Source organism: Drosophila rhopaloa, unplaced genomic scaffold (genome assembly GCF_018152115.1).
Source record: "Drosophila rhopaloa isolate 14029-0021.01 unplaced genomic scaffold, ASM1815211v1 contig_3, whole genome shotgun sequence".
NCBI classification, from domain to species: domain Eukaryota; kingdom Metazoa; phylum Arthropoda; class Insecta; order Diptera; family Drosophilidae; genus Drosophila; species Drosophila rhopaloa.
In genome coordinates, this window is record NW_025335123.1 from 8,761,102 (window position 1) to 8,784,335 (window position 23,234).

The 23,234-nt window shown below is 37.6% G+C and overlaps 1 protein-coding gene across 3 annotated transcripts; it reads right to left on the minus strand.

Moving 5' to 3' along the window:
• Positions 1 to 2,028: 2,028 nt before the first annotated feature.
• Positions 2,029 to 22,035, minus strand: LOC108040123. Of its 3 annotated transcripts, XM_017117402.2 has the most exons (9): positions 21,992 to 22,022; positions 21,336 to 21,575; positions 11,438 to 11,987; positions 7,710 to 8,782; positions 7,549 to 7,647; positions 7,366 to 7,482; positions 6,363 to 7,292; positions 5,797 to 5,856; positions 2,029 to 5,731 (listed from the first exon to the last, which is right to left on the minus strand). In XM_017117402.2, exons 3-9 carry the CDS (start codon positions 11,621 to 11,623, stop codon positions 4,759 to 4,761), a joined length of 3,438 nt encoding a protein of 1,145 aa, XP_016972891.1. In that variant the 5' UTR covers positions 11,624 to 11,987; positions 21,336 to 21,575; positions 21,992 to 22,022; the 3' UTR covers positions 2,029 to 4,758. The 3 variants fall into 3 exon arrangements, with proteins under 3 accessions (XP_016972891.1, XP_016972892.1, XP_016972889.1); XM_017117403.2 differs by having other exon boundaries at positions 2,029 to 5,722; positions 21,336 to 22,035; XM_017117400.2 differs by having other exon boundaries at positions 21,336 to 22,035.
• Positions 22,036 to 23,234: the final 1,199 nt, after the last annotated feature.

Below are 23,234 nucleotides of genomic sequence, written 5' to 3' on the forward strand. Positions count from 1 at the left end.
GAATTTGGAAAGGGGTTTTATCATTGCAAATGACGAAAAATCGACCAAAAATAAAAACTAAACTGAAAACACAGTTTTAGAGGTAAGCCACTTTCAATTTAAAAGTCTGTACGAAAAGTTATGGGCTTAGAAGTGCAGATTTTGGTCACTTTTCTGCAAAGCCATTTTTCGAGAATTTGGAAAGGGGTTTTATCATTGCAAATCACGAAAAATCGACCAAAAAATAAAAACTAAACTGAAAACACAGTTTTTTACAGAATTAAACCACGAACATTTAGAGGTAAGCCACTTTCAATTTGGAAGTCTGTACGAAAAGTTATGGGCTTAGAAGTGCAGGTTTTTGGTCACTTTTCTGCAAAGCCATTTTTCGAGAATTTGGAAAGGGGTTTTATCATTGCAAATCACGAAAAATCGACCAAAAAATAAAAACTAATCTGAAAACAAAGTTTTTTAGAGAATTAAGCCACAATCATTTAGAGATATGCCACTTTCAAATCGGATGTCTGTAGAAAAAGTTATGGGCTTAGAAGTGCAGATTTTGGTCACTTTTCTGCAAAGCCATTTTTCGAGAATTTGGATTTGCAAATCACGAAAAATCGACCAAAAAATAAAAACTAAACTGAAAACACAGTTTTTTAGAGAATTAAACCACAATCATTTAGAGATAAGCCACTTTCAAATCGGATGTCTGTAGAAAAAGTTATGGGCTTAGAAGTGCAGGTTTTTGGTCACTTTTCTGCAAAGCCATTTTTCGAGAATTTGGAAAGGGGTTTTATCATTGCAAATGACGAAAAATCGACCAAAAAATAAAAACTAAACTGAAAACACAGTTTTTTAGAGAATTAAACCACAATCATTTAGAGATATGCCACTTTCAAATCGGATGTCTGTAGAAAAAGTTATGGGCTTAGAAGTGCAGATTTTGGTCTCTTTTCTGCAAAGCCATTTTTCGAGAATTTGGAAAGGGGTTTTATCATTGCAAATCACGAAAAATCGACCAAAAAATAAAAACTAAACTGAAAACACAGTTTTTTACAGAATTAAACCACGAACATTTAGAGGTAAGCCACTTTCAATTTGGAAGTCTGTACGAAAAGTTATGGGCTTAGAAGTGCAGGTTTTTGGTCACTTTTCTGCAAAGCCATTTTTCGAGAATTTGGAAAGGGGTTTTATCATTGCAAAACACGAAAAATCGACCAAAAAATAAAAACTAATCTGAAAACAAAGTTTTTTAGAGAATTAAGCCACAATCATTTAGAGATATGCCACTTTCAAATCGGATGTCTGTAGAAAAAGTTATGGGCTTAGAAGTGCAGATTTTGGTCACTTTTCTGCAAAGCCATTTTTCGAGAATTTGGATTTGCAAATCACGAAAAATCGACCAAAAAATAAAAACTAAACTGAAAACACAGTTTTTTAGAGAATCAAGCCACAATCATTTAGAGATATGCCACTTTCAAATCGGATGTCTGTAAAAAATGTTATGTGCACGTTTTCGGTCACTTTCTGCAAAGCCATTTTTCGAAAATTTGGAAAGGGGTACATTACAAAGAATGAAGAAAAATCGAGCCAAAAAAACAAACCAAGACTTAAACGCAGATTATTGAAGAATTAAGCCATATTCATTTAGAAGTATGCCATTTTGAATGCCACAAAGGTGTATTGCAAGAGTATAAAAAGAATGTAAAAGCTTTTCTTTAGCTGATTTGCTTACAGAAAGGTTGCCTGCTTTTAGGAACTATTTCCAAACACAGACTTGCACTTCCGATAGAGCTTATAAGTTTTTTATGTAGGTATATATTATACATAGGTACGTAACCTATGTGATATGCAGTTAGAAAAATACACAGTAAGTTACAAAATCAAAAATTTGAATAAATAAAAGTCGAACCTAAGAACATTGTGTGATAGTTAAAAATGGTAAAAATGGTAAATGAAATGTTTTTTGAAAGACAGGATTTAGTTTTTATATTTTCTACGTCCCACTACAAAAAAGCCTTTAAAAGCAAACAATGTTTTCAAATGGAATATTCTTGAAATATTATTTATTCATTTAAAAATATATAAATGTTGTTGTTTTTATTTTTTTTTCGTTTTTTGTTTCTTTTCCTTCATATGACATTTTGGAATGATTATTTAATGCATTACATCGGCTTGTCTCTAGGTGTAAGTGTGTGTTTGGGTGTATCCGTGTGTGGGTGTTTAGTCAGATTTAATCGCTACATAGGCACGTCAGTTCTATTTGTTGATGCTGCTTGCAATGGATCCTTACGAGTATACGCATTAAAATATATATTTTAATGTACTTTAAATTATATTTCATAGACATCATTATTTGCATTTCATACAAAAAAATGTAATCATTTTTTAGAATCTATTTTATAAGCTGTGGCTAATAAATACGATAAAAAAAAACAAAAAAAATGTATTTATAAATTTAGTTTCGTATGCTTTAAATGTTATATATTTTTTATATGGATATATTTATAAGTAATGAATATAGAAAATACTTTGCACAGTATGTGTGTGTATGTGTGTTTGTATGTGTGCGGGTTGGTGGAGGGAGGGAATCATTTATTGATTGATTGATAAAAAGCAGTTACAATTTCAAATTGTACAAAAATGTAAAAAAAATACTATCTCAACCTTCACTAACGCAATCTCGCTCGCTCACTCTTTCTTGCTATCTCTTTTTCTCTAACTTCTGGCCTTAAAAGCTATACAAAAATAAATTGCAGACAAATGCTTTTTATCCACAACAACAAAAAATAATAAAATATATGTTCCTAAAATTGGCTGTAAATAAATACAGTTCTGAGTCATCAGCTTGTCTTCATTTTTCCTTTTTTTTTGCTTTGTTCTTTTGTGGTTTTTTCTCTAATTTTTAACTAACAATTGGCTACGAAGTTTTTAACATTGATCGTTTGTCTTGTTTCCATAACTTTCTTACTTAAATGGGGCTTGATTGGAGGATGGATTCGGAGTAACTGTTTAATGTGGAGCAAGAATAGGAGAAAGAAAGATGAAAAAGGGGCACAAGTTAATCATTGAATCGGTTTCCTTAGGTGAGTTATTAAAGTAATAGCTTAACACCACTGTTACCACTCTTAAGAGGGAATTTCTGTGATAGTTTTTTTAATTTCCAGCCTAGTTATGGGTTAACAAAATTTTGGTAGGTCTTTGGAAGTGTCTAAGAGTATTAAAAAAAGTTTTTTAAATTAATTTGTTTTTTTAATTGCCCTAATTAATAATAATATTACAGGTTTTCAGTGTAAGGCTTTGTTTAACCAAAAATCAACAGGTTTTATTAATGACGATTTAAAAATAATTTACTTATATACATTTATCGTCTGAATATATGGTAATAATTTCAAATGAAAATATTGAAAATTCGCCTATGAAATTTAAAAAATAGTTAGCTTTTAAATGAAAGAGTTGGTATTCAGTAAAGAGTGTGTATTTAAAGCTAGGAATGACTTCCGAATAACGCATTTGGAAACATAAATTTAAAAAAATCTCCAGTGGTGTTTTGGCCTTAAATTGGATAAACAATTTTCCCTCTCTTTCTTCCTTCTCTCCCTTCTCTCACGCTCCTAGCTTTTGTCTCGGTCACATGTTATTATTTAACATTCTTCTGTTTTTTTAAGGTTTAGTTTTATTTATAATTGCACTTATGTTGCTAGCTTTCTTAACTCTCTCTCTAGCTGCTGTTTGTTCTGCTTCCGTTTGCTTTGTTCTGATTGTTATTTTATCGATTGATGCATTAATTTAACTAAATTAAAGTTCAGTACTGAATAACTACTTATGTGTGTGTGCGTGAGTAAAATAAATAAATTAAAAATGGTGAAAATTTAAATACATTTCTCAGCTAAAAGGCACACACACACAAGAACGTGCGATCAATAAATATAATAATTAATTAATTAAAAATTATCAGCTATGTGTGTGTTGGTGTAGTGTATGTGTGTGTGTGAATGGAGGAAGAGGAAGCTGCTGAAATTAAAGAAAGGAAAAATGTTCCTCGCTTGGAATGAACGTGTTTTTGGGCGTGTTTTTTTTTGTGTTACATTCTAGGAATGCTTAGCATATATATTGGATATATAAATCTAATACAGAATCATACAATATATGCTATCTCATATCGATTACAAATACAAATACATTTCAAGCGCGCTCTCTCTTTCAAATACTATATAAAAAATACAAGTTGTTGTTGTTGCTGTGCTGGTCTATGCATTTGGATTAGGGTGGCTCGAAAAAAAAAAATAAAAAACTAAAAAATCGTAGTTGTGGACAATTAATAGGTATTTTGTCTTGAAAAGTGCAGGTCTTCAATACATTTATCTATGAAAAAAGAACTTATATTTTGAGTTTTGGAAAATAAAACATGTTGCATGAAATAACTAACAAGATTGGATTTAGTTTACTTTCCTTTTGGATAACCAAGTATAAGTATTTAAGTTGGCCTACTTAGTTAAAAAAGGATATACTAGATATTTGGTTATTTATCTTCCATTAATTTTTTCACTCCTTTATCATACCATTTATCTAAAGCCAAGCTAAAACACATATTTTTAATGATTGCCCAGACTTGTATGCTTTCTTGAATAGTGTAAAGAATAACTTGCCCTACAATTTTAAAGTCAAAGTGCCTAAGAATTGCCCGATAGCTTGCTTGCTGCCCTACGATTCTGATCCACTCCAATGCGTGTAATATTTAACTCTAAGTTAAGATGGGGAGGACTTGTGGTCGTTCGTCTAGCGCGTAAAGGCACTGAGAAAGTGAGGCCCACCCATGTCGAACTGCTGCTGCTCGTAGCCGTCGTCGGCCAGGCCGAAACTGTTGCCGGCCAGTCCAGCGCTGGCGCCACCAACAACACCGCCGACACCGGCCAAACTAGCTGCTGCTGCTGCGGCCGCCACGGTGGCCGCTTTCAGCTGACTGATGGCCAGCATGGGTGGCTTGTCCCCAGGCTTCCAGCGCCGGTGGATGCCCATCGATTTGAGCTTTTGGCAGACGGACGAGGGCGATATATTGATACCCTTCTCGGCCAGCCGGGCCGACACCTTCCAGTACTGAATGTTGCTGTCCTCCTTTATCAGCTCGAGTATTTCGCGTGTGATCTCCTTGTCGCGCAGTTCGCGTTCCGCGGCCTTTAACCGGCGACGAGGATGCAGCAACTTTGGCGTCTGTTGCTGTTGCTGATAGTGTGATGTTTCCGCTGGTGTGTGATGACGCAGCTGCTGTTGTTGTTGCTGTTGTTGCTGCTGCTGTTGGAGGAGCAACTCCTGTTGCTGGCGTTGCTGTTTGATTAGCTCCATTTGCTCCATTTGCTGTTGCTGCTGCCGCTGCATCTCCTGCTGGCGTTGCTGTTGCTCCTGTTGTTGCTGTTGCTGGTGCTGCTGGTGCTGCTGTTGTTGCTGCTCCTTTACGATAAACTCGTCCGAATGCCTGCCATCGGATCGCTTGTTGCGGTAGGAGAGCGGCACTCCCTTGAGAATGGCATCGCGCACCTTCCAGGCCGTCATTTGGGAAACGTTGAGGGCGCGTGCAATCTCCATGGTGGAGGAGTTTTGGGCCACCAGCAACTTGGCCATGGCGTACTTCTCGTCATCGATGAAGACGTTCGGCTTACGGGGCTTCTTGCCGGTTGGCGTCGCAGACGTCGAGGCTGCAGATGAGCCGGAAACGGGCACTGGGGCTGCAGTGTTGCTGCTGGAGCTGCCGTTGCTGTTTAGTTATAGTTAAGTATTAAGGGATATGTTCCCTGAGTGAAATACCCTTTTGACACTCACCTCTCGTTGCTGTTCATGTGGGGCATCGAGCGCAGGGACAGGTTGACGGGCAGGGCATGCCTAAATTATTCAAATAATTATTAAAATATTCAACCTATATCTTTTCAATTATTTTGTGTCATTAAACATTTGGAAACAATTAAAAGAATGCTTACATTCTTAATTTAATTTAAAATTGTTAATTAACGTTCATCTATACAAGAAAATATTGTTGATAGGAACTGTTGCTAATCATATTATTCAAGTTTAAATAACTTAACAAATAAAATCAAGAGCTAGTTAGCACGATATTTGTGATGGCCATGTTTACCTTCAAACATATTAAAGAATTGGTTCGATAGGAACGGTTGCTAATCATATTATTTAGGTTGAAGTATTTATGACTATAGTAAGATAAGAGTACTTATACATTTATGGATTCTTGAATACTATAGAACACATACATTTTTCTGTATATAAGTTGTTCATTTAGAAAAGGTTAAAGATTTCTAAAACGTGTTGGCTACTTGAATGTCTTCGAATGCTTTATATAAGTGATTTTTGGTTTAACATGAATATAATCTTACATGACGGACGGCGGATAACGAGTAAGCATCGGCATTCCGCCATTGTGGGCCTTCTGGTGCTGCAGTTGCTCCCGTTCGCGTTCCCGCTGCTCCCTCTCCCTCTCGCGTTGCTGTTGCTGCATCTGCAACTGCTGGGCGTTCACGATGTGGGGGAAGTGCTGCGACTCCGCGAGCAGACGTTTATAGACCTCAACATCGGAACGCGCGGCAGCATGAACCTGCACCGGCACCGGAACACCGGAACTTCCCAGCGATGGCGGCGGTAGCGGTGGCGCAGGCGAAACCGAACCGGTCCGACCTCCATTCAAATGATGGTCGTTGTTCTCGGTGCCCTCGAAGGGATCGTGCTCAATGGGGTCAGAATCGGGATCGGGGTCATAGCCATTGCGAAGCAAGTCACAAACGCCATCCTCATCACCCATATACCCAGCCGTCTCCTCAGCGCCGATCTCCTCCGCTCCGCACTCATCCACTAGACCCAGTTGATGATGTGAGGGATGGTGCTGATGCTGCTCTTCATCCTCGCTGTCTTGCCGCTCCTCTTTGATAAGGCCCAAGCCAAGGTGGCTATAGGAAAGGTTCAACTGATGATGTTCACGTTCCCGTTCCGCTTGTGCCGCTGCAACAGCGGCAGCCTGCTGCTGCTCCTCCTGCTGATGCTGCTGCAATTGTAGCTGCTGATGGTGGTGGTGCTGCTGCAGCTGTTGGAGGTGGTGTTCCTCCTGCGATGGATCCACCACCCGCTCATGCAGACTTACACCATTAACCAGACTTTTGCGCAGGCGCCAGGCGAAGGTGCGCGAGATGTTCAGCTCGTTGGCAATCACCGTGGTGGTGGCCTCGCGCAGTATCAACTGCTTGGCTAGGGCAATCTTTTTGGCATCCAACTTGATGCGAGTGCGACCCTTTCTTTTGTTGGCCAGGCCCAGTCTGAAAATAAGACAAATCAGGAAATGAGAAAAGGTAATGTTAATTCATTTAAATTAGTTACCCCTTCACTTACTTGCGATTATTCACATGCAATTCAGGAGCAGTGGGCTTGCGAGCTCCTCCGGCGGCAATCCGCTTAGGGAAATTGTTGAACTGCACAATATTCTGCTTGAAAAGCTGCTGCAATGGCCTGAAATGAGGGAAAGGATGGGTCCATATACTCAGAATTCACGTTATTAATATACTAGTCACTCACATTTTGGCCGCCTTCGAAGGACACCCGGTGCGCTTATGCCAACCCAAATGGTGGCCCGTGGGGAAGAGGACATGGCAATCCGAACACTGCATGGGCCGACTGAAAGAAAAAAAATCGATTTTAATATCTTATTTCACTAAAAATTCCTCTCCCCAACTCACGTTTGATTGCGACGCTTCTTGACGCACCGACCTCGGCGTATGTGCTTCTCCAGAAAACGTTTGTAGAAATAGGTCTTGCGGCAATTACTGCACTCATACACCGGTCCCGGTGCTCCATGGACGCTCTGCATGTGCGCCTTAAGGATCTGTTTCATTTCGAAGATCTGGTAGCAATGGGGACACTGGAATCCCGGTCCCCGCATCCCCTGAACCACGCCAACGCCGGCTCCATTGACCAAATCATTTGGATTCGAGGGATCCGCTTGCGCTTCATCCCCCGGCGTGATAAGCTCGATTTCGGGTATCAGCGGGAGCGACATGTCCTCATCATCATCGTCGTCGTGATGCTGCTGGTCGAGATCGAGCTCCATATCCTGACCCGGTGGACCAGTGGCGGAGCCATTCGGAAACTTGTTCATCTGATGTTGCATGTACTCCTGCATCAGGCGAATGGAGTTGAAGTCGAACGGCTCCTTGGGATGCACACCATGGACGGTTATCTCCCCATCGTCGTTGTGGTGGTGACTCAGTGGATTTATCTCCTCCACATCATCCTCATCCTCAGGGTTTGTTTCCCTCAACTCGAGGCCGTTTCGATGGTGATCGTCGTGATCATCTTCCTGCTGCTCCCCGTCATTGCCAGCTTCGTGATGGTCCTCCATATCCTCCTGGACCTCATCGTCCTCATCTCGATGGCCATTGATGGCCTGGCCATGACCATTCTGCAGAAGCTTGTGTGTCCCGCCAGCCTCCACCTCATTGTCATTATCCCGATCCTGATCATTGTCTTCGTCCTCGTCGGAGGAGGATGAACTGCTGCTAGTGGAACTGCTGCCACTTCCGCTGGCGCTGCTGCTCCCACTCCCGCTGCCACTGCTGCAGCCGCTGCTTTTGGCCTGGTCGGCAGCAGCGCTGGTCTCCAGCGGATCCGCGCCCTCGATCTTCTGGAGCCTCAATTTCTGGCGGTAAAAGTTATCCGCCTCCTCGCACTTCTTTTTGAACACGCAGGCCGAAATGGCCGTCTTCGCACAGCCCACGCACACCTGTTGCGGTAGGGTGTCGTTTTTGCTGATCTAAAATGTTTAAAAAAAATATATACGATTGGTTTGAAATTCCAATTTCACCTTTCTAAAATAAAACGGCTGGCACAAAATGGCCAGATCGGTGGAAAAATGTTGCCAATCGAATAACAAAGTTTATTGTGATTCACAGTGATTACACATGACTCCAAGCCTCAATTATCTTTTTAGAACAAAATTAATTACGAAATAGTTTAAATAAACTCCTCATAGGACAATTTTTGTTTACTTCTTCTATTAAATATTCATGTGTATTTCACAATAACTTGAACCCTTATACCAAATGTTTACTTTTAAAATCTTGTTTGTAATTAAAATCGAAGGACCACTGTATCTGCATCCCCCCAATTTACGGCATCCCAATTCCGAGCGTTACCAGACTGTTGGCAGACGTTACGGATGCCAAAAGACAACATGAAATTCCTTGAATTGGCAACATAATTTACTCAAGTGGGAAAATTGCACAAATAAACCAGAAAATTTCAGCATTTCAACGGTTGAGGAAAAACACATAAGGAGAAAATCAAATTGAAATATGCACATGAATTGTAAAAACACCAATGCGAATAAGGGGGCGAAGACACACGGGCAAGAAAACACACAGAGCCACCCCATTCACATTCACGTGCCACCTCTCACCCCTTACTTTACCCCTTACCAGCCCAGAATCGTGGGGCCAACGAACGTCTAAGCCGAACATAAAGTGGGAAATGGGCAATGAGCGAATACACAGAAGGAAAAAAGTAGCTCCACATGAAACCCAAATGATAATCATATCATTTTGAAGCGCGGGTTCAAATGCTATCACAACCCAATGAACTTTTACATTCTATCAGCATAATAAGTATGATTACGAAAAGTTCAAAAATGTCGTTTGAAAATATTCCAATATACAAATTTCATAATTTTTTTTGTTTATGTAGGAGAGCAACTGAGATTAGATGGAGCTAGGAAAAGAGAGCGAAGAGAGCCAAGATTGTAAAGTTAAGTAAAGGAAAAATGTATGGAATTAAGCCCACGTCATACATACAAACAGACGACAAAAAACAAACACTTCTAAACAGCAATTCAAACGGTAAATTGTTTTACAAAAGCCAAAGCAGAGAAACGAAATGAAATGAAGAAATACAAAATTCGAAATACGGCAAGACAAGACCAAGACCCACAAGAAATTCCATCGAGCTGCGACGGAAAAAATATGAAACGCTCGTTGAAAAAATTGTATACACAATATGAATAAAATAAACTAACCAAAGCCGAAGCCATTCCACCGAACAAATAAACAGAATAAATGGCCAAAGAGGAGTGGAGCAACAAGACAAAGCAATGAAAACTGATTCCAAATTACACACACATATGGGATACAAGATATAATACGTACGGGCGAATGTGTATGAAAATTAATATGAATAATAAATACGTGGAGTGGCTGTGTTGGTGTGAATAACTTTCATGTGTTTGCTTTTTTTAGTTTTAGTATTCCACGAAGAAGAACACAACAACAATCTTGGATTACACACAAACAGTGGGCTCAAATAGTCGACACACCTCGTTAAAAATAAATATAGACTCCGAAAAGATCTTTTACTTCGGTCCTCCCGTTCAACACAACTGTTTGCCAAATAAGATAAAACCAAAAAATTTGCTTCCTGCCAAAAATTGTTTTTTTTATATACATATGTTATTCTAAGCGCTCTTAGAATCGTAAACGGTTCGTATGGCATACAAATTAGGATCGATTTTATATGCAAACAGCTCGATAAAGCTTTTCAGAATCAACGGGATAGAAAAGACAACTAGCAATTCACAATCAATAAATACAGTGATCGCTAGCTATAAAATTAGGTGTCACAGAAATCCAACCCGTTGTGCGGTTATAGAAGGAATCTTTTTTTTGTTTCTAAATCTTCCATTACGTTACGAATATAAACATTTTTTTTATCATAAAGCGATTTTAAAGTAAAATTTCACACGATTTTTAAGTCCCTTTACGACACATAGCTATACTAAGGTAAGTGCTTGCTTTTGTTATAAAAAGAAACAAATGTATTTTAATCAGTCATTATGAAACCAACCCTAAAAATTCCTTATCAAAAAGTTTACCATCTAAAGATGATAAGGAGCTATGTAAATTGTAAACTATAATACCTGTTCTAAAAACCTAATTTACTTGGTTTAACCCTAGATAGACTTGACTATGTTTCTTGACTTGTGGACTAAATTCATATAAACCGTTTTTTAAAACTTATGCTGTTACTGTACCATGAATATGTAAGAAAATTCAATTTTACAGTCTATGAAGTATAATTAATATATAAAAATCCAAGATTGGGATAATATCTTACTAATCTTAGATTTTCAAAACAGCCAAAACATATTCTAAAGCATGCACATTCTGAATTTACTCGTTGACAATGAAAAGCTATCATGTTTTCAAACTCAAGTTCTATTTGTCAAGTGACCACTGTTATGGAAGTCTGCAATTCTTGACCTTCGATTCACCCCACTATTATTGTCACCTTTTTGTTCTTCTGCTCAGATTTTTTAGTCTCGGAATCGGTCACCCTCTTTGCTGCCCCTTTTTTCTGTTCACCCTATTTCGACCACCCCTTTTATTTGCTCCTCTATATCTTAGCTTTTGTTACTCACCTTGACGTTGGCCAGCGTGGTAATCTTCTGCCATAGCGCGTCTTCGCCGAAGATGGGTATCATGGGCAGGACTGTGGTGGCTGTTGCAGTGGTGCTGTTGTGCTGCTGATGGTGGGTGGTGACGCAGATGCGACATAGCGGTGGTGCACTTCCGCCCCCAACCTCCTGCTGACCATCGCTATCCATCGCGAGAGCTTGTAACACAGGGAACCGGAACTGAGGGAACTGAAGGATATGGAGCTGCTGCAGGAGTAACAGGAGAAGTAACCGCTGGCCATCAACTGCATGCCTTCCACTGGTTCCTCGTCCTTCTGCTTCCACTGAGCGTCGTCGTTCCACAAATCTCCGCCAGTGGGTGGATCAGATCAATCGGTTGTCAATCCAATATCGATGGAATGGGAAACGGAATATTGAGGGGGAGTACCTCAGCCGGCAACAAGTGGCCAATCTCTCTCTCACGCGAGAGAGGAGCGCGCGGAACGAACGGAAAATCGAAGAAACAGAAACGGGAGAACGGAACGTTCTGATTGTACCGACGACGTTTGGTAAACTGAAATGGGAATGCAGAGCAGAACAAGAAAACTATTTATTAATAATGGGGCATAAACGAAAAATGTGTGTACGAAAAATAAAAAAAAGAATATAGACATATATACGAATGATACGAAGGCAGCGACGCTGAAGACGCAAAGAAAACTAAATAAGAGTTAACAAAACAACGAGCGAGCAAACTAGAAAATAAATGTGAAAAATAAAAAACACACACAGAAACACACAGTGATGGCAACACAATGGCACACATACAAACATACTCCTTGCCCGTACATACATATATTTATTGTGTGGATTTCAAAAACAACACCAGTAACAACAAAACAATTCTTACTGTCGTAGTCGCCATACAAAAGTTATGAACTTGATACACACACAAGCACAAACAAAAATAAAATTACACAAAAGAAAACAAGTCGAAACTAAAAAATAACATTCATACACACACACCGTTACAGGGGTATCTCACAGATACAGATACAGTGACAGAGAAACACGAACAAATAATAATAGCAAAAATCGTAACGAAACGAAATGAAATAAAACTTTATATCTACAAAAGTTGGAAATAAGGGGGGGGTTCGGGAGGGTTATAGAGGAGATAGGGCGGAAGACAAAGCATACAAAGTACGATAAATTCATGGTCGCTCTCTTTCGCTCATTATGGAATGGGGAAAATTGCTGTAATTTAGTTGAGCAATTAAGTTTTAGTTTGCCATTCGCTCCATCGATAAAAGCATCTCGATCAATAAATCACCAGCGTCATCGATAAGCCAGCGGCAAAAAGTCATCGAACTATCGACGTTTCCATTCCATTTAACTTACACCCCCCTCCCACTTAGACAACTACTGGAAAGAACAAGGTGAACGAACGGAAATGGAAAATGCGTGGAACACAGCACAACAGAGAACTACGAACAAATTCCAAATGCAATTCAAGTTCAGCAACGGAATGCAAAAATTCTCAACCAGTTTCTCCTCCCGAGAACTTTTTGCAAAATATCATATCCAAAAAAAAAAGGCGCGGACTGTGTGGGGCAATGGGGGGTTAAGAATCCTAGGCACATGAGTTTGCAAATTGAAATTCTGTTTTGATCTTCTACGCGAAGATCTCTCTGTTTTTGTTCCCATCTGCATGGAAAGAGAACAAGAATAAGCTCTCACATAATGATGCACAGAGAGCGAGCGGGAGAGCAGCACCTGGAAACTGGAACTGGTAAAAAGACCAAAGCAATTTGCAATACATATTTGTACAACGGGTACTACCCCCCAAACACCCTCCTCATACTCCTTGAAAAACATAATGCATACCAAGTATGAACACAGTCAAACTTCTAAAGTTAAACCAATGAGACATTGTAGGTTCATATATACCTGAGGGTATTTTATAGGGCTGTGAACTTGAATGGGTTTTACTTAATAAATACGTAGATACTTTAACAATTACAATAATTATATACAGGTGTTAATATAGATATCCTTGTAGCAATAAGACGTAGGTTTATACAAGCCCAACAGCAGCTAAAAATCCGTTTGTAAAAATTGTTGCATATTGTTTGGCGTTCTATTTATTCTAATGTCTTAGCTAATATAAAGGAAACCAATATTTAAAACCTTTGTCAAATAAACCAAATTACAATACAATATAATACAATTAATTAGAATAATTAATTAATTCTGTAACTTTATAACGAATTCAAAGTAAAAAATGTCAAAGTCAAAGCGTACGTATACTATAAAACTGGAACCACTTTTTAATTACAAACAATTCGAGAAACAAAACTTGTTTGCGTTCCATAAATAATCTTAAAAAGAAACTTGAATTTTTATGAGAGTGGTTGGAATTATGGAAGTTCGACTGTATATGAATAGTTTCCATGTCTGTAAGGGGCCCGCATATGGAGCTAAGCCCCCCCTCCTTTTCCAACTCTCCATCAATTACCATTTCAAGTCAGAGCCAGACATTGTTTAAAGTTTAAAATAAAAATTAAATAAAATGGAACCCATATAAAGGCGCGTGATGGTGGTTAAGGGGGGCGGAATGATGGTGGTGGGAAACGTCGCGGTTTTACACATATGAGGAAATATACGGAATACGGAGCAAGAAAAAAAACTTTATAACAAACGAAATGCTTATTACTTATGAGAAGAGGGTAAGATGAGGAGGTGGTGGTGGGTAGTGCGTAGAGTCGAGCGGAAAAGCAGGCAGAAAAGTCAAGAAACTCGAGATTTCTGTTTCTGCACAAAGACAAGACTAGGAAACTAGAGAGAGAGAAGATTTCGTAGAGCCGAAGTCGAAGTCGAAGCTCTAAACGAACCAAAGCGAACCCCAACACGAACCTCTTACTCAAAACGACTCAAAACCCCAACGAACCCGAAACCGAAACCGAACCAAACTGAACCGAACGACTCTACTCTACAACTATTCAAGAAGTCGCGTCGAGAAAAGCAAATACACACTACTTACACTTACTATCCCATATATCCCAGGGAAAGACATGTGTGTTGGTTGGTTGCTTTTGCTTATTGGTTTACCTCCACTCACACTGTGAGACTTAAAACTTTGTTATTTCTTTTTTATGATTATTTTAGCTATTGTACAGTTCCACAGAAAATTTATACACCGCACACGAACGACCAAGTTACAAGGGGTCGGTGGGCGGTGGGCGGTGGGCGGTAGGAGGTGGGTTGTTACTATACATACAGACATACCACACAGAATTTAATATTTGTGAGCATATTTACCGACGGAATGGCTATGGAATGAAATAGAATACAAGCACAAGAACGAACGCTGAGAAGACACAGAAGAAGCACATCTAGAAGAATTGAAGACACAGCGCGCGATGACAAAGTAAACTTTTGTATCGGTATTTGTACCGTGTGTGCGCAAGTACTAGATAAATTCTAAATGCTGTCGTTGACTTAGAAAGTATTCCAAATAATAAAAGAAGCACAAGAACCGAGCAATTCTTCTGTCAGCTTACCAGCATTCTGATTTTTCTTTCTTCAGATCACACAGCTCAAGAACCCGAAGCAGTGGAGAAAATGTGCAAGAAAACCTTCCATGGCCTTGCATAACCAATTGCTGTGTTCATAATTGATTTGAGCCTCCTGCATGCGAGAGTTTTAAGGGGCAAAAAAAAAGATAAAGAGAGCGAAAGAGGGAGGGAGTTGTGAGAGAAGAAAGCGGATGAGAGGGGTGCAAGCCAGAGTGATTACACTGATTATGCAATGCCCCCAAAAGAATATCATTATTCGTATCTACAACTCTCACAGACATATGTCTGTATAAACATGCATGGGCAACTACAGTGATCGCCCCCAAATTGCATCTTAAAGATAGACGAGTTATAAAAACCAACAATTCAACTAAAACATTCCTATAAATGTGATAGTGCCTGCTTACGATAACCCGTTTTCTGACTTTACAAGTGGAAATTTGTTGATGAAACTCACACCATAAATAAATAATAAATTATATACTGATTGCAAGGCCCGATTTCCAAATGTGTTTATTTATAATATTTATTCCCGGCACCTTTAGATTATAAGGGTATATTGTATTCTTGCAAAGGAATGAAACAGGAAGAAGGTTCTGCTTTTGACCCTATAAATTTATTTATGATCATCCTGGATCTCAGAAACTATGAAAGCTAAATTGACCTACAGACGACTAAGGGCTAAAATAAGTGTTAATTTTTTAATTCATGTTGAAGATGTTATAAATCTTTGTTGTCGAAATCTTAGGAAAACCTTATCGTGTCGATAACCAATCTTAAACTACCAGTAAGTCGCTTAATCAGGTTATTTTACTTAGCTAGCGACCACTGTGCTGCATATTAAGACCTCATATGAACGATAGTCGGTGGTAAAGAGGGTGGGAGATTGAGGTGAGGTGAGGTTGGTAATTACAAACTCACGACAATGTGCGACGTGAACAATAATTTTACGTGTACTTGCAATAACAATAGCTCCGGAAGAAGATACACACACACACGAGTGATTACAGTGACCTGTGTCTGTGTGAGGAAATGAACACTAACAGACATTTATAAGTTCAACTATTATAATGGAAAAAGAGAAGATTGGAATGTGTTTGTTCGTTTGCTTGCTTATTTGTTTCTTTGCTACAGTTGACGAGATATTAATTTCGATAGTCGCTCGGTATCGATGGCTAAGCCCAATGATATCAGGTTTATCTGATTATGTAAACAATTTGCCCAACTTGTGTCCCGATATTATATACATACAGACGAAGAAATAAAACCTAGATAAAAGCTGAGGTTTTCTTTTCGCAGAAATACCCAAATAAATATTGCAATTAAAATTTCTACAGAACTCGAAAGAAAATAACAAAAAATTGGAGAGACAAAAAAAGACGAAGAGCAGAGGAATGCGTACAGAGGAAAGCTCAAAGAAAACAAATAAAAGCGCGCTGATAATGAAGATTGCGGCAATGATGATGATGGAGTGAGGATATTAAGTCAAAAAAAAAGAGATGCGAGGGGGCTGTAAACCAAGTCAACCGACCGCTTCCACAAAAGGAGATGCGTGTGGGCGGGTGGGAGTGCCGAAAGGAAAAGAAACAGCTTGGGAAGATAGCCGGAGAAGAACAGGAATCAAACCTGGGAGCGAGGGGCAAAAAGCCAGGCCAAAAACTAGATGAAAAACTTGGCAATGGCCAGAGATAAGCCGAAGATGCGAGGAGCGAAAAGAGAACTGAGAACCGAAGAGCGAAGAACGCCGATGTGAAAGAACCACGAACCCAGAAACGAGAAGAAACCAGCTAAAAGAAAGAACCAGGAGTGCTCAATAGACAAGTTTCATATCCAGCAACTTGCTCATAAGAGCTTCAAAGATGCAGCGCCCTCTCTCCGCATCTTTCCATCGGTGTTGCAAAAAAAAAAAAAAAAACACATGTGTGGCCAAAATAATAGTAGCAGAAGGCATTTCAAATTCCAAAAGTTATGCAGATATGTATATTTTTATGAGTCAATCTAATACTATAAAAGTATTTCAAGATCCAAAATAATTATATTAGGTAAATTCTTTTAAGTCTCTTAATATACTCCCTAATAATCCCCATGGTAGTAATGTCTAAACTATAACCCCCAAATGTAGGTACAATTCTTGAGAAATTAATAAACATTTTTAGAAGAATTCATTTGACACTTCTGTAAGAATTTAAATATATAAATTCAGCAAATTGGATCGACAATGAGAACAGGGTTACTATTATTTTGACCTCATTTGTAAGTCCCAAGGGGAAATCCTCCAACCGCAAGAGCCCGCTTGATTGATACCCTGTAGTCTGGTGGGTGGGGGGGTCGGAGGGGTAGGTGTTTAAGGTGGACGGGGAGATCGTTTGGTGCGGTTTGGTCGTCGTCGTCGTCGGGAAAACCACAGAAAGAGAAAGAGAAAAGAACCAAAAGAAACTGTGCAGCATAGAAAAGTTTACAGCTTGAAAAATATTTTTATGGCCTTACATTTTGTGCTTGACTCTTGAGTGCGACAGAGGGAGATATCAAGTGCAAGGGAGATAGCTAGAGCACGTGCAATAAATGCAATTACCACATTCAAGCTAGTATTTGTATATATGTGTGTGTGTGTGTGCGAGTTTATGGGTTCAAGTTGTACATTTTCTCTAGACTTTTATAGACGATTCTGATATAAGGGGTATCAAGGGTAGATTCATTTCTACATTTAAAGGTACAAATTTGCTTAAATTGTTTTGATTTGTGAAATTAGTTTAATATATAATAGATAAGTTCATCCGCTCATCTGGGCAATCATTTTTTGTAAGGCTCTATTCAAGCGCATTTAAAATGTTTGTTTATATTTAAGTTGAACCAAATTTTGTTTTCTGTAAGATGTGTGTACATACATATCCTTACTTGCCATGTTTATTTTATATAATTATGAATCTCGAACATAATTGGCACATTTAGTTAAGACAACTAGTTGAAAAGCAACAGGATATTGGAACTGAACTAAATCCACATTCAGAAATCTTGAACTTTAAATCCCGCAAACCTTTAATTATCTTGCCTTGGAAAATAACATGTTTCTAAATTAACACTAATGTATTAGTAAGCTGTAATTTTACATAGTTTATTCTTTGTATATAGAGAACCAGCTTTGAAGCGCGAATCTTTTCGAATCTCTCATAGTCCCTTTTTTTGGAGGGGGAGGTGGTATCACATTGTCGAGTTCTAGGTCTTTGCCCAACACTACTTGCTTATTTTATGCGTTCACCAAACTTGAGAAGCAAAAACAAACAAAGTAAAAACTTGGAGCTTAAACGACATTTGACTTTGCGCACTGTCTTTGCATTGACTTTGCCTTTAGCTCTTTGCGTTTTGCTTTTTGACTTGGCTGCATTTGTTGCTGTTGCATTTGCTGTTACTGCACTTACATTTGTCGTATATTTTTTATTCAAACATACCTACATATTTTTTATTCATATGCATTTTTATGTGCGTGTGAGTTGTCTATGATTGTCTAAGTGTGTCTGTGTGTATGTGTGTGTGATTGCCTCGGATCAAATTTGTTGAATTGTTTATTTAGTGCGCTGCTCCATTGTTGTTGCTGTTGCTGTAGCTGTTTATTGCTATAGCCGTGTGTGTTGCCTTGTTGTTTTTTCCACCGTGTGTTTTTCTCTCTTTTTATTATATTTTTTTTCGTTATTGTTATTATCGTTAGTTGGCTGCAGCAGTTGCATTCGCTCTCATCGTCTTTGGTTTTTTTCTACCTTTTGCCGTCTCTTTCGTTTTTGGTATTTGTAAATTACATAAATTGTCTTGGACTATAAATTACGGGAAGATTATTATGGATTGTTGGCTGTGTGTCTTGTCTGCTTGTCTTGGTAACGAAACGAAACGATACGAATAAAAAACCGCACTGAAAAGTCACTTCTCCGCTTCGACTTTGTTTTTTATGCTTTTATAGAGATCTGCATTTAATGATACTCGAGTAGTTACATATGCATATCGGCAACTCTTTGTTTTTTCTTCATAAAATTTACCTGTGTGCGCCACCAAATACAGCTGTCTTCGGAAAAATACTAATATTTACAGGTCTTAAAAAATGCAACAAAAATAGTCTAGAAGGAATATAAAGCAACTTTTTATAGATAATACTAATATTTACAGGTCTTAAAAAATGCAACAAAAATAGTCTAGAAGGAATATAAAGCAACTTTTTATAGATAATGCTGTACACTGGTAAGAAAGTTATATGGCAGCAAATCAAACAGTGTTAAAACACTATAAATTATTTAATTACAAAGCTGTTTAAATAGAACAATTTTTAAATTATTTAAATATCAAAATCAACGTCTAAAAACATTTGTAATTCTACAAAAATGTGAGGTGTGCGAGCATTTTAAAAATATTATATATACGCAAAACATGATCGGATAATAACTTGGATAACTTATCTTTGTAAGGAACAAAATATGGAAACAACTATACGACTTTTAAAATAGGGTTTTGTAGACATTTTATGTGCATACATAGTCTCACTACTAACAACTTGAGCACAGCTGTAACTAGGTGTGTGTTGCCTTATTGTTGTTTCTGTTTTTATTTGAGCTCTGGTTATTGTTGTTGTTTCTGAGTCACAGAGAAGCAAGCTTGGAAATTGGAAATGGGATATGGTAATGGTAATGTTAACAAATATGTGCAGCTCCACTCGTCTAGTGGGTTTTTGTCTTCTTTTTCTGCAAATGCCAGCTATAGAAAAAAAAGGGAAGGGCCATAACAAGGCAAAGGATCACAAAAGGGGTAGGTGATCACTCGCATAAAACAGGAATATTTTACCTTTGGAACGCCAGAAAACAAAGTTATTGCGTTTTCTGCTTTACTGGTTTTGTGGAAGAATGTAATCAGTAATTTAAATTATATTGGGTTATTATACTCATTTGAATTATGATACCCATCAATGACAATTTAATTTAATACAATCTTTAACCATAAATGCATAGGAACTATTAAAAATTAATCGTTTCGTCAAGAGAACTGGTTTAAGTATTAGCTTTTTAAAGGCACAGTTATACTTTTAATGTAAACCTAACAAGTGATGTAGCATGGAATCTGGTGGGCTGTTTGAAAAAATTAATCTTAGATCCGCCGAGTAGCCAGAGTTCAGAATAAATTTGTTTTTTATGACTTAATGAAATTAATATTATCTAAAACAGCTACATACTTTAAATAGAATACAAATTGTAATTGCTAATAAAAGCTTTTGATGATACGTTTTCAAATGAGCTTATTTAATGACCTATACAAGTTGTTTGAAACTATGTTTTATGTTTAATCGATTATTGGTTTGGACCATTAAAAAATAATGTGATATTCACATTATTAAAATCTGCTTCAACCCGGAATTTAAAATCCAATTGGAATATTAATTAGTAAAATAAAACATTAGGCAACACTGGCCAGTGGATTTTATTCCGTGAGAACTTTTAATTTTGTGGGTGCAAAAAATGAAACTAATGGGAAATACATTAGGTGGCAATCTCGACGTGGAGATGAATTTCATAAATTTTCGATACGTTGAGATCTTTTTGAGAGCTCTACATCTAAATGTTGCATAACAGCCGAGATTCCAATCAGAATTTGTCGAACATCAAAGTAAAAACTTATCGCAACTGTCACAGAGTAACGGTATGCATGCGTGTGTGTTTGATTTTTAGTTCGATTTTTTAGTGATCGGCTCGACGAACATGCGGTGTAGAAATTTCCGCTAACGAAAACAGCAACAAAAATTTCACTTAATTCAATTTATGTACAATGCAAAGGCACACACACACATATATACAAGGGCACTTACAGATACAAAACATACAGACATAGTCGTCGTTTTAACCTGACTTGTTGTTTTTCTCTATTTTATCAAGCGGGTGATCAAATACGAAAGAACAATAAACACGGACACACATACATTCTTAGTTTCTTAAACATTTTCGTAGGCATATTCAAAAAAAAAAACGTAATCTTTAGACACATAGAGACACAGACAGCAGACATACACACAAATACAAGTTAACGCACTGATTTAACGTAACTATTTTAATAAGAACTAGCAGAGAGCGCAGCAGAGAGGGCCAAGAAAAATGAGAGAAAATTAGAGAGCGGCGCAAAAGAAGAGCGAAAAAGGAGCGCGCGAGCGGGACAGGGATACGAAGCAATAATAACAATAATAAATTGAAGAGTTAAACTAATAATGAAAATTTGTGTGTGCATGTGTGTTTGCCTCTGATTGTATGTAGTATATATGGCTATCTCGCTCTTGCGAGTATAGTAATAATAAAGTCAAGTAAAATCGTCGTCGCACATACCTTTATTTAGTCGAAATTGCTATGTATTTATCTTGCTTCTTCTTCTTTGACGTTGACTTCGCTGCTTTGCTATGCTGTATTGTTGTTGTTGTTGTTGTTGATACTTTTGTTATTTGCCGTTGTTTTTGTTTTTTTTTTTCTCTTATAAGTTTTTCACACACAACAGAATCAAAATGGAATGTGAATGTGTAAAATTGTATTTATTACTGCTTTTTTGAAGTTGTTGCCTTGAGTGTCTGTCTGTGTGTGTGAATAGTAAATTATGTTATGTGCGCTTTTTAGTGCTTATATAAATTTTAATACCGCTGCTCTGATTTGATTTGTTCTTTTCTTTACTTTGCGCTTGGCTTTTCTTCTTGCCTTTCTTTTCGCTGCACATTCCAATTGAAGGAAAACCGAGAGAACAAGAACCAAAAACAAACAAACAAAAAGAGGGGACGAAGAAAGGGGCAAGGAGGAGTCGCGACGATACACAGTTATAAAATGTATGTTCAAATATGTGTGTGGCTGTCTATGTAACGTTGGCGAATGACAATCGAAAGGTAAACACAATTAAGAATGCGCCTATTGTTATTGTTGCAGTTGTCGTCGTTGTTGTTGTTGCGATTATTATTGTTATTTGACTTTTGTAGAGCGGCAAAGGTAAACTACGCTACCTGCCAACTGGCGCCGCATCACACAAGCACACACGACCGTTTACGTCGAGAACCAAAACAAAAATGCGGTACAACATGGCGTATGCTGTCATTCCACCAGCCATTCACCCAACTATTGGAGATGCGCGCGTGAGCCAACATTTTACAGCATTTGTCTTACTTTTTGAATTTTCAAATAAAAACTGATGTCACATTTTGACCTATATATTTTAATTATTTATAATTAGGAGCACTATCAGTTCGATTGAATTCAATTTATTATTTTATTTTTGTGTATCTTAATGTGCAACTTTATATTCTATTTGAATTAGACAATAGTTTTTATCAGCACTATAAATTAAGTTTTTTCGTCTACGATTATTTAATATGGGCATTAAAAATACATGTTTTATCACAAGTAATGGCTTAAAAAACTAGTTATGTATTTTGCCACTGTCATTGCAAATGTTATTCGTGCTATGGTATGGTTTGATTTTAGCGAACGAGCGCATTTCTGCTCATATCGAATGGCTCTCGAACATGCAACCACAACATGCTCGATGTGACGCCACGAGGTTTGAGGTGGCTTGAGGTCTAAACTATATTTATAGAAATTATGCTCAAGGAAAGACACATTTATGACGGAAAATATGGAAATCAAATAACCGAATTGTGTATGTCTTTTAAAATGTACCAAGATTAACATCCAAAAAATATCGGTTTTTTTATTAAATGTATTGCAGTCTTAAATAAAAACAAAACAATTTCTGTAAATTACTGATACATAACAAAAATACCTTGTCTTTAATAAGTACTTAAATAACTTTAAGAGTAAATTCTCTTATATATTTATTCTCCACTATACTCTACTAGTTTAAACTTACAAGTATTATAGCACTCTTCACAGTATAGTGTTCGTTACATAATAAATATGGTTTAAGTTTTGATGTGATTTAATTTTAAGAGATATTTTTTTTAAAGCTTTTAAATTATAAACTAACATTATTATCTTACTTAGCTTACTATGCTTTACAGATTTATTTGTAAACACCAAAAATAATTAAATTAAGACCGTTAAAATATACAAGTCAGCGTTTGAAAATTGACTAAAATATACCGTTGCATCGTATAACAATACCATAAGCTCACGGTCCTTGGAAAAAAGGTAGCTTTGAAACTAAAGGTAACTTGTGGGATGTTTAATTTTAAATTGTGATATTTTAATGAGCACAGGTATTTCTTGATTCTCTGTTTGAATTTGAAA

Coding starts and splice junctions, on each gene's coding strand:
- LOC108040123 (XM_017117400.2), bottom strand. CDS start 11,623: ATGGATAGCGATGGTCAGCAGGAGGTTGGGGGCGGAAGTGCACCACCG. Junction 7,293..7,365: donor TTGCATGTGAATAATCGCAA/GTAAGTGAAGGG, acceptor TCTTATTTTCAG/ACTGGGCCTGGCCAACAAAA. Junction 5,857..6,362: donor CGTTATCCGCCGTCCGTCAT/GTAAGATTATAT, acceptor TGAATAATTTAG/GCATGCCCTGCCCGTCAACC.